General features: G+C 46.3%; 4 protein-coding genes across 4 annotated transcripts; 1 reads left to right on the forward strand and 3 right to left on the reverse strand.

Moving 5' to 3' along the window:
• Window positions 1-34: 34 nt before the first annotated feature.
• On the reverse strand, window positions 35-3,018 carry LOC112893380. The gene is made up of 7 exons (XM_025960678.1): window positions 2,358-3,018; window positions 2,075-2,128; window positions 1,774-1,983; window positions 901-1,040; window positions 701-798; window positions 488-612; window positions 35-406 (listed from the first exon to the last, which is right to left on the reverse strand). Exons 1-7 carry the CDS (start codon window positions 2,871-2,873, stop codon window positions 254-256), a joined length of 1,296 nt encoding a protein of 431 aa, XP_025816463.1. The 5' UTR covers window positions 2,874-3,018; the 3' UTR covers window positions 35-253.
• A 63-nt stretch (window positions 3,019-3,081) lies between these two features.
• LOC112893384 (protein DELETION OF SUV3 SUPPRESSOR 1(I)-like) lies at window positions 3,082-7,564 on the reverse strand. The gene is made up of 3 exons (XM_025960681.1): window positions 7,415-7,564; window positions 7,234-7,345; window positions 3,082-3,420 (listed from the first exon to the last, which is right to left on the reverse strand). Exons 2-3 carry the CDS (start codon window positions 7,331-7,333, stop codon window positions 3,293-3,295), a joined length of 228 nt encoding a protein of 75 aa, XP_025816466.1. The 5' UTR covers window positions 7,334-7,345; window positions 7,415-7,564; the 3' UTR covers window positions 3,082-3,292.
• A 94-nt stretch (window positions 7,565-7,658) lies between these two features.
• On the forward strand, window positions 7,659-8,929 carry LOC112893382 (ubiquitin-conjugating enzyme E2 20-like). The gene is made up of 3 exons (XM_025960680.1): window positions 7,659-8,326; window positions 8,452-8,511; window positions 8,615-8,929. Exons 1-3 carry the CDS (start codon window positions 7,873-7,875, stop codon window positions 8,656-8,658), a joined length of 558 nt encoding a protein of 185 aa, XP_025816465.1. The 5' UTR covers window positions 7,659-7,872; the 3' UTR covers window positions 8,659-8,929.
• Window positions 8,930-9,838: 909 nt separating this feature from the next.
• LOC112894703 lies at window positions 9,839-13,570 on the reverse strand. The gene is made up of 8 exons (XM_025962490.1): window positions 13,404-13,570; window positions 13,230-13,296; window positions 13,066-13,123; window positions 12,883-12,941; window positions 11,334-11,560; window positions 11,193-11,226; window positions 10,987-11,115; window positions 9,839-10,335 (listed from the first exon to the last, which is right to left on the reverse strand). Exons 1-8 carry the CDS (start codon window positions 13,440-13,442, stop codon window positions 10,160-10,162), a joined length of 789 nt encoding a protein of 262 aa, XP_025818275.1. The 5' UTR covers window positions 13,443-13,570; the 3' UTR covers window positions 9,839-10,159.
• Window positions 13,571-15,859: the final 2,289 nt, after the last annotated feature.

Here is a 15,859-nt window from a genome sequence, read left to right on the forward strand (position 1 = left end):
GAAACGTATTTTCCTACAAATTGTAGACCTGAGATGTAGATGTTTTTTGTACTGTATCAAACCAATTTATAAAATATACAAAAGTAATCCCTGTAGAGTCCAGACAACGCGTTCGACGTCTCAACCATGTCGCAGTGAAATCTGATGTAACTAACAAGTGGCTGTCGATCCATCATATGCACAACATGGCTGAACATGATATATACAATCTGTAGTTATCTGCTTCACTTGCAACGATGATCAGCTAGCTAAACTACCACGGCTCGGAGTTCTTGGTCCAGTAACTTGCCGCTGGCCTGCGGCTGCTCCAGCCATCCTCTGCTAAAATTAGTGTTACCCGTGCTCTGAGAGTATCCACGGCTTCGTCCTCTAAGATCTCCAATCGGTTGCTCAACGACTGTCCAGCCTGAAACGAGACAGCACGGAGAACGTGAGTGCTACAATTTCTGGATTCCTCCCATGACAGGGTCGTGCCTGGAAGACATACCATGGCTGTTTGGTACGATGATAAGTAGTGTAGGCACTCTTCATAGTACCCACAGTGGTACAGAAGCGCGGCGTAATCCCTCAGTTCATGTGGATCGTGTTGCAGTAGTATCAGCCGCTCACAGGCTGAAACCAAAAAAGTACAAGATATGAAACTGGCCAGGAACTGATGATCCATGGTACATCAGAAGTTGTTGTGGAGAAAAGGCAGCACCTGCTAAAGCACGACGCATATCACCAAATCGAACATTAGTCCATACTCCCCGCATCAACCTATGCTGAGCAGCTTTAGCAGCAGCCATCTCTATGGCACTGTAAACCAAAATTGACATCACTTCATGTCTCCAGCAGCATCCCGTGTAAAAAAAAATATGGCTAAAGAAAAGGATAAGGTAAACAATTAAGAGAATGTACCTTATATTGCCATGTGACCTTGTTTGGTTGTCACCTAAAGTACCAGGGCCATGGTGGTTTGCAGCAACAGCATTCAGAAACAAGCTACTAGACTGATTAAACTGGAATGGCCAAAATGTAGCCTTCAGAGTTTTCAAAATCTGCAAAAGGACTAAACAAAATAAGACCAAGTAAGGATTACAACCACCAACAACTTATCCTGCCTGGTTATACCATCTTTGACATAAGAAAACTGAACACGATGATTTCTACAAAAATAAGGAATTTGTAAGGCTGTATGGAATTCAAGAGCATACATCATGCAGGTATGCTTTGGTATAAGTCAAGACTTAGGAAGTTTAGGGTTAAAACACAGGATGCAGAAACAGAAGATCTGTTAGAAATAAGTTGCTGACATTACACTGAATATAATGGATGAAGAAACCACAAAACTGACCACTAAAAGGGTGTTTCTTTTGTCTGTCTGATCAATGAGAAAAAGCTTGTACAGGAAAGAATGAAACAAAACCAAAAATTTCAGTTTAAATTAGGCCTATCCATCAATGATGTACAAATGAATCATCAAAGGTGGGACCATAGGAAAACAATTTTAGTGGAATTTGTACATAGGAGGAAACACCGTTTGATATAATCCAAATATCATCTGGAAACATGAAACCTAAAAGCAAACGATCCTTCTCTTCTGGTGAACATGAAGGGCAGAAGCAGGTAAAACTACAATGTTCCTGTTCTATGACGACAACCCAAAATTTACATCTCGAACTGCAACGAACGTCTAAGATTTAACACGTGTTGCTCAAGACTTGTATACATATTGAGGACATAAACTCAATGCACTTCAAAAATGAAGATTGAAGGTCGGAATAAACTCACCTCAACCAAAAGTGACTTTGAAGTCATAATATGTGGCTCATCCCCCAACTTGCTTTTTTGTTTGTCATAGCCTCTAGGGAGGCTGTTGAGATCAGTTGGAAAGAATATCTCTGCATCGAAATCCAGCAAGCCATATATTCGTACAGTCTTCAGTATCTCTGAATATATCAATGCAAGCATTAATGCTGATCCTGATCGGCATGTCAAGACCTGGACATTGTGCAACACAAAGAACACCAGATGAGTCATAGATAGCAAATTATTAACATCGAAAAGGGAGGGAAGCCAGAGCCTAGCATACCGAATGAAGATACATAGCCCGCACATCAGACACTCCATTTGTTCTTCGAAAGCCCTGGATGGAAGATCCTAGTAAATTAGCACCAATTCTTGTAAGCGCTGCATGTAGAACATAAATTCGCTAGAATACAGTCTTATCTGAGAGACTGGGACCTAAACGGCATGCTAAAATACCAAACGACAGCTGAAACGACTTCGAATTGCAGCTGTTCGTGTGCGTGGGGATGGTGATCCCCAATTCGTGGAGCAAGAGGATCAGAATAAATTGACCAGAAATCGTGTACCTTGTGTACGTAGAGGTAGCGGTCGAGGTAATCGAAGAAGACCTCGGGCGGCGCGCGGGAGGGCGGGAAGTTGCCGCCGGCGCAGAAGCCCGTGGAGAGGTCGTCGAGGCGCGCGATGAAGGCGTCGACGGGGAGCGGGACCGAGGAGTGGGAGACGAGCGAGTCGTCCTCGGCGGCGACGCAGAGCGCGGCGCGGGCGAGGTCGGCGCCGCGGCTGATGGCGATACTGGTCCCGGCGTTCACCCGGGTGAGCCGCCCGACCTGCGCCGCGAACCCCTCCCGCGCGGCCCGGGCGTGCGCGGTGGCGACCCCCGCGGCGTCGAGGGAGTCGTGCAGCACCAGACGCGGGGCCTCCCGTGCGCTGCCGCCCTCCCCCTGCTGCCCGGCCGCAGCCGCAGCCGCGCGGGGCCGGACGGCGGAGGAGGAGGAGCAGCAGGTGCGCCGCCTGCCGCCACGACGGCCGGGGTTGCGGCCGATAGCGGATGAGGGGGGAGACCACGCCGCGGCGCAGCTCATGGCCGCCGGGGGACGGGGGTGACTGGGGACTAGCCGGGTCCGGAGTGTGGCGCAGCTGCGGCGTACGTGGAAAAGATCTCCCGTGCCGCACCGGCGTCTGAGAGCCGTGAGCGAACGGTGTGCCACTTCACACTTCACCCGTGCCAAATTTGTTGCTTCTCGCGACAGTGTAGGCTACCGGGAGGGCATGGGGCACAGCCGAGGATGGTTGGAGAAAGGGGCAAAATTTCCATATGTTCATAAACTTTCTGGTACCGCACCGTTCATATAGAGAAATTCACCCATAATATGGAAACTACGGCCATAAACTTTCCTGTAGAAATATTCCGCAAATTAGGTTGCCCCCAGACGCACACCCATCACGGTTCAGAAAGTAACGGCCATACAAGAGTGACATTTATACTACAGAAGAAAACACTTCAGCTCTTCTGGGCTCCCTCCAGTTCTTTCCTCAGCTGCTGCGAGAAATCATCGTTAACGTCATCGTCATCCCAGTCGTCCTCCCACTGCTGGACGGCTTCATTGCCTTCTTCCTTGTCGTCCCATTCTGCATGATAGGAATGTGTGAGTAACAGCATTCAAACCACTGGCCTAGTGGCTAGAGAACTCAGTTCATCACAGTTACTTGTCGCATAAAAAATCATCCAAAAGCAGGTTATGTCGGGTTAGATTGATTTTGGTGCATGGTATTTATACACCGCTGTTTTCAGTTTCAACGTGCAATGACTAACAGCAAAGCTCATTTAACCTATCCTTTCAACGCTCCTCTCTACCAAGGGCCCTACTTCATATAGTGTTTTCCACCATCAACCATGCCATATGACCGCTCTTCCTATGGTAGTTTTCCCTCTTAGTCAACGTGGTTCATGATTACATGGTATCAGATCCTCTGATCCATTAGCATCAGTCCTAGTGTCCATCTATCCATGCTGCCTCTAGTTCCGCCGTTGTCTATTGAGATTGTAACAACAGAACTAGCTGCAACATGGATAGATGGTGGCAGAAGCTATGGAGGCCTGGACGATTGTCAAATCTGACACCAGGTTGTCATAAATCAAGTTCACAATTGAGGTAACTACCATCTTACACAGAAACAGGCTAGATGGCATGATGGCTGATCCTGGAGGTAGAAAGCACTACATGGAGGGGTTCTAGATAGGTAATAGACTCAGGGAGATCAGAAAGGGGCTTTGTATATTGAAAGCTTGCCAAAACTGATAACACATCGCACCATTAATAGCCAATGCACATAACCGACCTAATACTAACCTGTACGGCTAATCTAGTTCAACTGACAAATCAGGCTAAGCATCCATTTCAACAAACAAGTATACTGCCTAGTCTTCCCCCATTCACATGTTTGCAATACTATATTATATTGGAAAAAAGAAAATTCACCATGATGGCCCAAAATTTTAATCATGTTAGCTAAGCATCTATTGTACTAACAAATGTAGTCCGTCCTCTTCAATATTCAGGGGTTTGTCATACTAAATATATAGCTTTTGAAAAACTCATCAACGAGGAGAGCAAATCTGTAATAGCAATATGTTTACCACTGTAACCCAAATGTAATCATACCCATCAGTTTCACAATGTATTTACCAATGTTGCCCATGATGTGATCTCTCCAAAGAAAATGCAGACGCAAGCAAGAGCACACCACAAGTCATACCACAACCAAAAAGATAAGAGGAGAAAGTAAATTCAAGCATTAAGCTAACTTCCAGAACATACCTATCTTTACTACCCATACAAAATAGTAACTCTATGTAGAAAATATGTGGATTCCATCTTTATTGGCTAACAACTAAGGGAGAAGACAATCAGCAGTTCCCATACTAAAAACCTTCCTAAGAAAATTTCGAAGAAACATACAGAAAAGTTAAGCGACATGAATTATAATTCTATGAGTAAGAAAGGAAAAGGAAAACGATACTAACTGATCGTGTGAAACAATATAGTTTTACTTACTGCGTGATAATATAAGCATATGACAGTGTCATTAGTCGCATAGAAAAATAACACCAAATAATGACAAGTGGAAACTGTTTAGTTTGTTAGCCAGTGAATCAACAATCAAGTATATGCACAAATCAAACCATAAGTTTTGATAGAGGCAAAGCTCTTGCAGCATAACTAGAAAATGGCACACGGTTATTTATTCACCACCTCTCTTCTTCCCAAATCAGAATGCTGATTGCCATTTAGAGCAGTTCAATTTTACTTAGACCCAAGGAAGTCAGGACTCAGAACAGCTATAACCTGCCAATTGCTATAAAGTGGAAAGCGATTTAGGGGTTGATCCCCACAGCATAGAAGAGGAGAAGATTTTGCAAAGAAAAAAAAGGAAAAAAGAAGCAAGGAGAACCTCATCTTCTTCAATGAGCTTCTCTTCTCCGACTAGGTTTGGGCTTGGGGTTTTGGGGTTTGAGGGGTTCGGGGTTTTATGGCTGCCGGATCTAGAGGTATCGCTAGGTGATTCGCCAAACCGACGGTGGTGGGGGGGGGGGGGTGAGGCGGGAATGCCGCTCGCCAGGGTGGTGGGAGATGCCAGTTGAGTTGGGATGGCAGCAGGGGCATCGAGCTCCGACGGGATTCATGTTGGTCGGCAACGGAGGGCGGCGTGCCGACGGAGCCGGGTGGGATGCGGGGGTGCTCGAGGTGGAGGTGCGCTCAGGCATGGTTAGCTACGGCCGCAGCCATGGGCAGTGACAAGGGCGACGAGAGAGCCGCTGAGTCTGGATGGCGACGACGGTGGAGGAGCAGGGCCTGCGGTGCGACGCATCGGGTCAAAAAGACAAGCTGTGTGAGTGGTGCGGAAGGGAAGAGATAAGGGAGAAGATTGACCACCAGTTAATGATTCGGTGGTTGACCACCTCATAGAAACCCCCTTGTAATCTTGTAACAAGAGATAGAGCAATTTTCATCATGAAATAATAGATAAAGCAATTTTCCCCTAATAGATTGCACTCTGATTTCAAAGCTGACCTGACCGTTGCAGTACAGTAAAAAAATCACAATTGTATGCAACACAAACTGGAAGTTCTAGTCATGGATTTGTTGAGCAGAATAGTACATAATTCCCTTTTTGCATTATTCAATCTAACAATACTAGAAAAATGGCATAGGGTTATTTCTAAACGCCACCCTCTTCTTCACAAATCAGAATAGGCATTGCCGCCATATAGAGTAGTTCAATTTTACTTAGAACGGAAGAGATCAGTACTCATGATGACAAATCGACAATGGACTATTGATAAATCTTTATGTTCTAAATTATTTGACTACGAACAAGAGGAGGAGTATTGCAAAGTCCAAATTTCAAAATACAAGCAATGCCAGCAAGCACATTCAAGTATGTAAAAGAACACAACCATGAGGTGCCATGAGGACAGAAAAAAAGAAGATAACAGCAAGGTCCAAGAAAGCCCCTTAATTATCATCTCCATCAACACAGCTTATGGCACTGTTTCTTTGCTGTCTAAGTGATTAGCATGCAAGAAGTTACTGTTACTGAATATTTGACATAACAGGACTTCACTCACTAGATGAAAAAATTGACGCCTGTCTAGCCTGATTTCTTTTTCTCTGGTGGAACATTCTAGTTTTTTTTTGTTCTATGCTACTGCGCAGGCATCTCCTAGCATAGGATCTGACATCTAATGGACAACTGGTTACTAATCTAACTGACTGATAGAAAATTAGCTGTCGTGGACCAATGAGGAGGGAATGCACCGGCTCTAAAGGTGAAAAGAATTTGGTTTACGCTTCTCATGTTCATAACAATTGATCTTCAGTTCTGCACCTTGTCTTCAATATTCAGCATTAGTCTATTCCAATTAGATAATTGTGGAGATGCACCAAGGAGAAGCAAAGTCGTGGCTCGACATGTAATAAATCATCATTTTAAATGACTCAATCGTTTCAATCAGAAATTTTGCAAAACAGCACAAGGCCCCATTTGCAGTAAACACTTCAAGCACCTAAATGTGATGGTTTAAGGACAAGTTTAAGACGGAGTTACATGCACCAGGCCACTTACAGACTAGACGATGCAAAGAAAACTGAATTACTTCAGAAGCACTACTGCACTAGTCCTGTCCGACACAAATCCAGGGGGCTAAATTAACAGCATCTACGTTTATGCAAATGCCCAATCGATCTAAGATAATTGAAATTCCACATAAAAAACAACTAACCCCTTATAAATTTCCCCAAGTCCCGATAAAATCACTCCCCTAACAAATCGGAAGGGACCCACAGGATGCAAGCAGAGCATGGATTTCCATCTAATCAATCAATCATCCAAACCTTCCGCCGAATCAACAGAAATACGCAAACGAAAGCGAGGGCGCACCTTGGTCGATCTCGAACTCCTCGAACTCGTCGTCGTCCTCCAGGAGGTCCATCTTGGCGGCCTCCGCCTTCGGGTCCGCCGGCGCTGGTGCCGTTGCCATCAACGCTGCGCCCTGCGACGCGGCCGAGCGGATCAGATGGGAGCGAGACAAGGCGGGGGACCGGGGAGAGAGCGCGCCAACCTGCTTCGCGTGCGGGGAGAGGCAGAGGAACGGAAACCCTAGCTAGACCCGGGGGCGGCTTGTCCGTCGGTGCGGCGGCTGGCTACCACCGAGCCAGGTCATTCAGCCCTTGATTTGACACGGCGGTGGTCAGTCAAGCCAGATCACCAGCCTACCACGGCCCACCCGCCCTGCCACGCCGACGCCGTGTACGGCTACGAACGCGTGCCCACTGCCCAGGCAGCCCCAACCAACACCCCCCCCCCCCCCCCGGCCGGAACTAGCCGTTGGAGCCAGCCGGGGCTCAGCCAGCACGCAACGGTCACTCGCATACCCACCCAGTCGCCTTTAAATCCAGCGTCCCACCGCCGCCGCCTCCCCCACCCCCTCTCTTCCAATCTCTCCCTGCGCCTCCACCGACTCGATCGCCGCCGACGAGCAAGGGGGAGAGCGGAAACACACCAGCCCGATCGACAGCCATGGCCCGCGGAGAGAACCAGGAGTCGCAGACCGGCAACGTCCCCGCGGCTTCCGCGGCGGCGTCGGCCGCGGGGCCGAAGCCGCCGGCGGCGGGGGCCGGGAAGGGCGCGGAGGGCCAGTCGGTGGTGCGGCGGCTGCAGTCGGAGCTGATGGCGCTGATGATGGGCGGCGACCCGGGCGTGTCGGCGTTCCCGGAGGGGGACAACATCTTCAACTGGGTGGGCACCATCGCCGGGTCCGCGGGCACCGCCTACGAGGGCACCTCCTACCGCCTCGCGCTCGCCTTCACCGCCGAGTACCCCTACAAACCGCCCAAGGTGCGGTTCGACACGCCGTGCTTCCACCCCAACGTCGACGCGCACGGCAACATCTGCCTCGACATCCTCCAGGACAAGTGGTCCTCGGCCTACGACGTCCGCACCATCCTGCTCTCCATCCAGAGCCTCCTCGGAGGTAACGAGTCGCAGCCGATTTGCTAGATCAATCCATCCCTTTGTATCGATCGACCGACCGATCTTGTTTGTGCTGATCGCGTTCTTGATTCTGACGGGATGATTGGTGTGTTGCTTCTTGTGCAGAGCCGAACAACGACTCGCCGCTCAACACGCAGGCGGCGACGCTCTGGGCGAACCAGGAAGGTACGCGATTCGACATCTTGCTTCCCGTCCCGTCAGGGATCGCTCGATCCGTCGGTTTCTTGTTCTGAATCATTTGCTGTTTGCTCGTTCTCGATGTGTTCAGAGTTCAGGAAGATGGTGGAGAAGCTCTATAAGCCCGCCGCATAGAGGGAGGAGGGAGGTGCTGACGCCGCCGCAGCTTCGGGGGCCTTGGAGAAGCTCTGCAAGCAGTGATCTCGCTTGGATGATAAGGGATTAGGTGCATTCTTTGGTCGGGTTCGGTTTCCGGTCTGGTGGTGTCGCAGGGGACGATGTGAGTCGCCTCGAACCTGGCGAGTCTGTAATTGTGTTCTCAGTTCTGGATGTTCAGTGGCAGTGATTCGTTCTCTTGTTGTTTCAATCTGAGATAGGAATGACACCTTGATTTGAGGCCGACCAATTCCAGCTCAAAAATGCTCAGAAACCGCAACAGCGCGATCTCGAGAATGTTCAGAAACTGCATCATGCAGTTTCAGACGACCTATGTTGCCCATACGAAAATCTATACCAGTAGGAGTGGTCAGAAGTCATTTCCCCTTCTGTTGCAGTGTTTTACTGGGCTGATGGAGCTCTGAATTTCTGATCGAGGGGGTGGCAAATGGACTCTGTCCACCAACAGGATGGCAACCAAAGCCAATTCTTCTGTAGTAGCGGTGATGAAGATGAGTATGGGGACATTGTTTCTCCCAAACCTTTAACAGATGTAACAGGTTATTAAATTTCCTAAAAGGTAAATTAGCAGATTTTACAAAATGTACGCTCACCCCCATCTAACATTTTCTGCTCTTATATAACCTATGGACCTGTTTAGTTGCCAGGCTGTAAACGCAAAAAAGCCGTAAACGTAAAATTTTCAAAGGAATCTTGCTAATTTGAAGTACTAAATGAAGTCTATTATTTACAAAACTTTTTGCATGGATAGGCTGTAAATCGCGAGACGAATCTGATGAGCCTACTTAATCCATATTTTGCAACAGTGATGCTACAGTAACCATCCGCTAATTATTGCTTAATCATGGATTAATTAGCATCATTAGATTCGTCTCGCGTCTGTGCAAAAGGTTTTGTAAATAGACTTCATTTAGTACATCAAATTAGCAAGATTCCTTTGCAAAAAGTTTTTTGCGTTTACAGCTACGGGAACTAAACAGGCCCTATACTGTTATTTCACATCATTCTACAATTTCATTTCCACATCACATGGAAATATTTTGAAATTGCCTCAGTGTCATTTGAACTGGAGATGTTCAAATTGACCAGGGCAGCTATATTTATGGTACAGTTCCAGGGCAAAAAGGAACAGCTAATATATGGAGATCCCAAAGTGAAATTTCCAGCCACGTCTGTGCATTAAGTGATTAACATCTTGAACCATGAACTGGCGGTCACATTAGGTGACCCAATGAAGGGCAATGCCATGGCAACAGCTGTGACCTATCAACCATTTGTAAGCTCGATTAAAGACAGACAGCAAAACAGTTCTGCACAAGATAGCACTTCAATATTTCTTTTTTTACATCCAGAGGTCATTTTTACACATCCGGAGGCTTGCAGCTTCAAGTTCAGCAGCTTCATTTTACACATCCAGAGGCAAGCTGAGGTAGGTATAGCTCTAATGAAGAGCATGCTGTCACCCTTTAGTGATGATGTTTGATATCCGCTCGAAGAACAGACGGCACATGTTCATGCTGAATCTTATGTCTTGCTTCATCCAATTGACGGCTATCCTTTCCAGGGTGCCCAATGAAGACAGCTTATATGACCATTCACCAGGTTTCTCTAACCATGTGAGGGTGAAACTATAACCTGCATCGATTTGAACAACTCCATAAGGATTATAATTTTGGAATGAAATGAAACCCATAAGACAGATGTTACTTGGTCAACATGATAGCTGCCGTAATCGTAGGGTGTGCTGACTCTACATTCTTTAATGGAGGCCCACATCTTGAACTACAAATCATTACTAATATTTCCAAAAGATATTCGGGGTATACCATTGAAAAATAAGTTAATATATCACCATAAAATTTCAGATCCTGACGATTTGTAAGTATTGCATTTAGTCCGATAATTCACGCTCTAGCATCAGTTTTACAGTCACCATGAAATTATTACACACATTTTTGTACCCAATAAGGTCTGTATAAGCTATTCCATATAAAAGACAACCAAACGACAAAGCAAAAAAAAACCTATGCTTATTTTAAAGATATTATCATCTGTATTTGATCATCTAAGTCAGTTTCATATTATTAAGGCTTAAGATGCAGCACCAGTTCCTCAGCATAATTACAGTCTTAACATTTACGCTGGCAACAATAAGTAACATACCAAATCACATACTGATAGTAACAACATGAGAGTACAAAATATAATGCAGAATAGCTAGTGCTAGTGCTATTCTGGAATTGAGCTGCAGTAAAACAAGAAGATGAGATTCAGGCGAACAAGTACCAGTAGCCTCATGAGAGACTGAAACCGAAAATCCTTCTGTTCCATCATCTACTGTGACCTTCATGCGAACTAAAGATTGAAGCAGCAAGTGAAACATATGAGCGCTGGGACATTCGTTTGTCTCATTCCCTGAATCAACAAACACACTGGTTAAATAATTTGAAGGCATGTAACCAAGTAGTAACAGCATTTTTATTTTCACTAACCTGAGATGCATGTATATCTTCTAGAGCATTGTAGCTGCAGGACCAGATAAATTCAAACCATCAGAAAAAGGATTGGTAAACAAAGCTAACTCAAATACTTTTATATTACAAGGAACTAGTTGGCTTCCACAGACAACTGACCTCCTGAGATTCCTCCTCAAGGCTACTGTGAGGAATGGCAGTATTTTCACTCAACTGTACCCTCTTTGCCCTGATGTTTGATTGTGGTGTCTTCCTTCTAGGCGACATTCGAGTTGGATTTTCATGGACAACTTCAGGTGTTTGGTCCACAGACCTAGCAGTAGAATTGTTTTTTTCAGTCTTCTCATCCAAGAGCTGCTTAAGCCTCAGAATTTCACTGTCCCTTGCTGCATGAAACAAAAATTGAAATAAGTAAACTGTGGCACCTAAATAACTTAGTTGACACCAAATTAATAAAAAGGATTGGAAAAATAAAACATTGTGGCAACACTAAAGGTAAAGGTGATGCCAAAGGACTGCTCCATCTCACAAATTGTGATGAATTATACTGTCATGACCAGATTATTAACCAGGTGCGGGCAAACTATGACTTACATTACCACATCAGGACTAATGTATGAATGCAGGAAAGTGTTAAAGGGTTGGTCATGTACCACTGCTCACTAACCAGACCATAGCAAAAAGACAACAGTATGAACACAAGTACAGATATCATTTCAATGGGTCAAACTGCCAAACACTATTCAAAACATTATGAATGCAAAGTTGACCGGTTATGTGACCATATTGCAAACAATACAAAATAGTTCAATTACAATAAATGTACACAGAATAAAATATTCTTAATTCATCTGATGCTAATTAGCTATGGCCAGCATTCCAGTAATGCGAAGCGGTAAAGTTGACACACATCAAACTTGGATGTCCTTCTGTGTCCACAGTGCAGCAAGATAGTATGCTCTGGCCTGAACTGTTCGACACACATCTGTGGCAATTTTACAGACAATATCCAACTAGTGTATATATATTCTCTCCATTTCACAATTTCTCCTACCACTCGGGATTCCCTGTTCAAGTATTCATCCATAGAGGAAAGCAAGAGCATAGGTATTTGCAACAGTTCCTCTCTCAGTTTATATTGTAATTCTGTGAAAAAGGGTAAACGATTGTAACATGCAATTTAATACAGTATATGTGGCCATTTCTTATTAAAAAAATTAGACCCAGTGCATCGCCGGTCTTTGTGTATGGTGGTGTGCATAAATACATCAAATTAAGGATAATCCGCTCACGAGTACATCATAGCAAGAAGAATCAGCTACAAGGATTAACTCCAACTCGTGCTAGTTCTCATGACAAGCTAGACAAAAAGAAAAACAAAACATAGTTGCAGGCAGTAAGACTAGGAGAATGAAAAATTATTTAAGAAATCAAAGCTGACCAGACTCAACATGTAAGCTTCAGTAGTATTTGCACTGTTCATCATTAGTTAGATATATTAAGGAATGCACGCCAAGCTGTTTCTGATGCAGAGCATAACCAAGATAATCACTAGCAGTGTGGAACGTTGATCAATAGGTAATTTTAATCAGGGATGCATCACCACCTCCATTTCCCAAAGATGTGTTTCAGTTTCATACATGTGCCAGACTAATAAGCATTTCTATTCCAAGAGCTAAAACAGGTCCAACTAAAAGGAGAATCTTACTCTGAATATCTGCAAGGAAATCCTGACGGGCCTTCTCAAGATCATCCTCCTTGTCCGCCCTGGAATCATCAAATTAGCAAAAATAAAACGAAAGAGGAGGGACATAAGTAATGGTGTTGGCACCATTTCCACCCCAAACAAGGAAACCCTAACCCACATTCAATAGTAACAGTCGCATCTTACAGCTTCTCACTGAGTTCCTCTTTATCTTTCTCGAGGCCGCGGACCCAATCCTTCATGGCTGCATCATCAGAACGAAAAAAAATCAAAATGAAGGGAAAAGAAAACCGTTTCTCCCAAAACCTTCCCACCCATAATCCAACCCAAATTCAACTGCCTGGCCTCACCATCGTAAAGCTCCTTGAGCTCCTCCTCCCGCTTCCGCTCCAACCCCTCGTCCAGCAGCTTCCGCTTCTGCGACGCGGCAAGAGATCCAACCGGAAAAAAAAAGCAATTGCAGCGTCATGCCACCGCGGACGGATGCAGAGAAACGGGGCAAGGAAGAAGCGGCCGAGCATTACCTTGAGGGAGGTGTACTTCTCGTAGAACTTCCGCTCCATCCGCGCCTGGGGGAAGGATCCAGAAGCTTCTAGACGCGGGTCCGAGCGGGAGCGGCGGTAGTGAGGAGAGGGGAGCGGAGGCAGGAGATAGATTTGGGGGAAGTTTTTGAAATTCCCCGGTGTCTTGCCGAGGGGGACGGTTAACGAGCCGAGCTCGGGCTCGCTCACGATCAGATAGGCAGTCTCAAACTCGAGAAATCTCGAGCCGAGCTCCAGCGAGGCCAGTTGGGGTTCGAGTTCGGCTCGCCTCAGCTTGAGCTCGGCTCGCTCAGCTCGACGAGAACGTCATGGCTAGTCCTAAAATAAGCAGTCAGCGTGAAAATCAGGAGCTTCCAATTGTTTTTAGCGATGATCTGTGGATTGCAGCTTGCTGGTTAAACAAGCACGTCTTGTATATTGTAACAGTCTGCATGCTATGATTTGCCTAGCTATATTTATTTTAAGGTCACCGGGGAGAGAATCCCTACCTAAATTTCATTGTAGGACCTTGAGCGGGTCAAAACATTACAAGATTTTCAGCAGGGAAAATGAGGAAGTGATACAATCCAAAAACAACAGTAATAAAAAGATATAACACCCCACACTTCAAAAGATAAGCCATGGTGCTAGCTGATGAAACGACCACAGATCGTCTGATTAGGACCGACATTGAACAATATGCTCACCACGTAAGTTGTGGCTATTACACCTCCACATCATCTGTTGTGACTATAACGTTCCGTTGTCACCCTCCGTCTGAGGATCAGGCCAGCGGAATGGGGACTAAGGATGGTGTGACCGTGGGAGGCATGCAAACCAAAACTCACTAGATGACGATCTTCCTTAGAGCTGATTGTAACATCTTTCGTAGCATATCCAGGCTCCACGTGCTGCCGTCCAATGCCGTACAAGGGGAGGAAGCCTTGAGGGGGATGGTAGTATAGGTGAAAACACCACCCGGCATAAGATTTGATGGTACCATCAACAAGAAGAGAGCCGACGGAGCAGAGGCGCCAAATGAGCAACACACACTGAGCCATAATGGAAGACAACAACCATTACCAGCTAGAATTATGAAGTGCAGGGTTGACGGTGAACATAAGGCACCCGAATGCACAAGTATCACCATGTGCGGTTGTTGTGAATGGTGGTATGAGGGGATCTCCGAAATGATGCCTTCACCGAGGGGACGGCGTCGAACGGATGCCGCCATCGCTAAACCGGAAGATCAAAAAGGTTTCCACCCAAACCCTCAAAATAGAAGGTGGTACGACGAGCCTCCAGGGAGGAAGATGATGCCTAAGAACATTACCTTCGCCAGCACCAGCATTAAGCCGGGCAGAGCTTTTGCCTAGCACCCACCATAGTCAGGCTACCAAAACAACTCACCCCAACATGCGCAGCGAGCTGCAAGCACGATAGCTTCTTGTTGCTGTCGCAGACCACGGTGGCCCCGTGGCTCCTCGCTATTAGGGGAGAGCCACCGAGCAGCATCGGCGAAGGAGCGCCGCCACAGCCACCCTCGGCGACGGCTCATCCCTGTCGCACGACGTCACCGGAGATGAAGTCGAAGCCCCCTTGCCAAGGGTGTCGGAGCCCCCCCCCCCCCCCCCCCCGCCCCAGTCCATGGTGACGACGTTGGCAGGATGGTCTCCAACAGAAAATGAAGTGGTTGGACTAGGAGATGATAGATAGATCCGGCCGGGCAGGGGGCAGATCTAGCCACCGCTAGTCCGCAGGACCCGTCGGTTGTAGCCACTAGAGCCCTGGCCATGGATGCATTCTTGGTTGAGGAAGAGGACTCAAAGGAGGGACGGAATTTGTGGGGGGAGATCCCGCCGACGACATCCTTGTGCCCCGCACATACTTCTGGCGGCGCCGAGTAGGAGGCAAGATTGAGGGCCCGTAGGTGTGGCGGCGGCGGTCCGCCAGAGTCGCCCTTGCGGGCGACGCGAGGGGGGGGAGCTCCGTTTTCCCTATTTGCCTAGCTATATACAAGCTATAATCCATAGTCATAGCCTTTGAAACTAAAAACAAACATGAAAATCATAGCAAGGGGTTAGATGGATATTGAGCCAACTTTACCTTTTAGCTTTGTTCAAAATTCATTCATAATGATATATTATGGGCTGTTTAGATCATTTGATCCAGCTCACATTGAGCCTGACAAGTTGAACAAGAGTGAAATTGACTTTCTATCAAAGCCATGTAACCTCGACTATAAAAGAAAATTTGGTGCAACTAGAGCAATTGTGAAATTAACCACCGAGTTAACTCAATGACCTCCTTCACCGGTCCTGGCTGAGACAACATTAGAATCTGATATGCCTGAATAAATTTGAACTGCAAAAGATACAAGGACATTGTGATTTACAAAAGATACGAGGATATTGTGATTTATAATTGCAAAATTGTCATGCAATAAATTTATGGATGTA

The sequence above is a fragment of the Panicum hallii genome, chromosome 5, assembly GCF_002211085.1.
Source record: "Panicum hallii strain FIL2 chromosome 5, PHallii_v3.1, whole genome shotgun sequence".
NCBI lineage: Eukaryota > Viridiplantae > Streptophyta > Magnoliopsida > Poales > Poaceae > Panicum > Panicum hallii.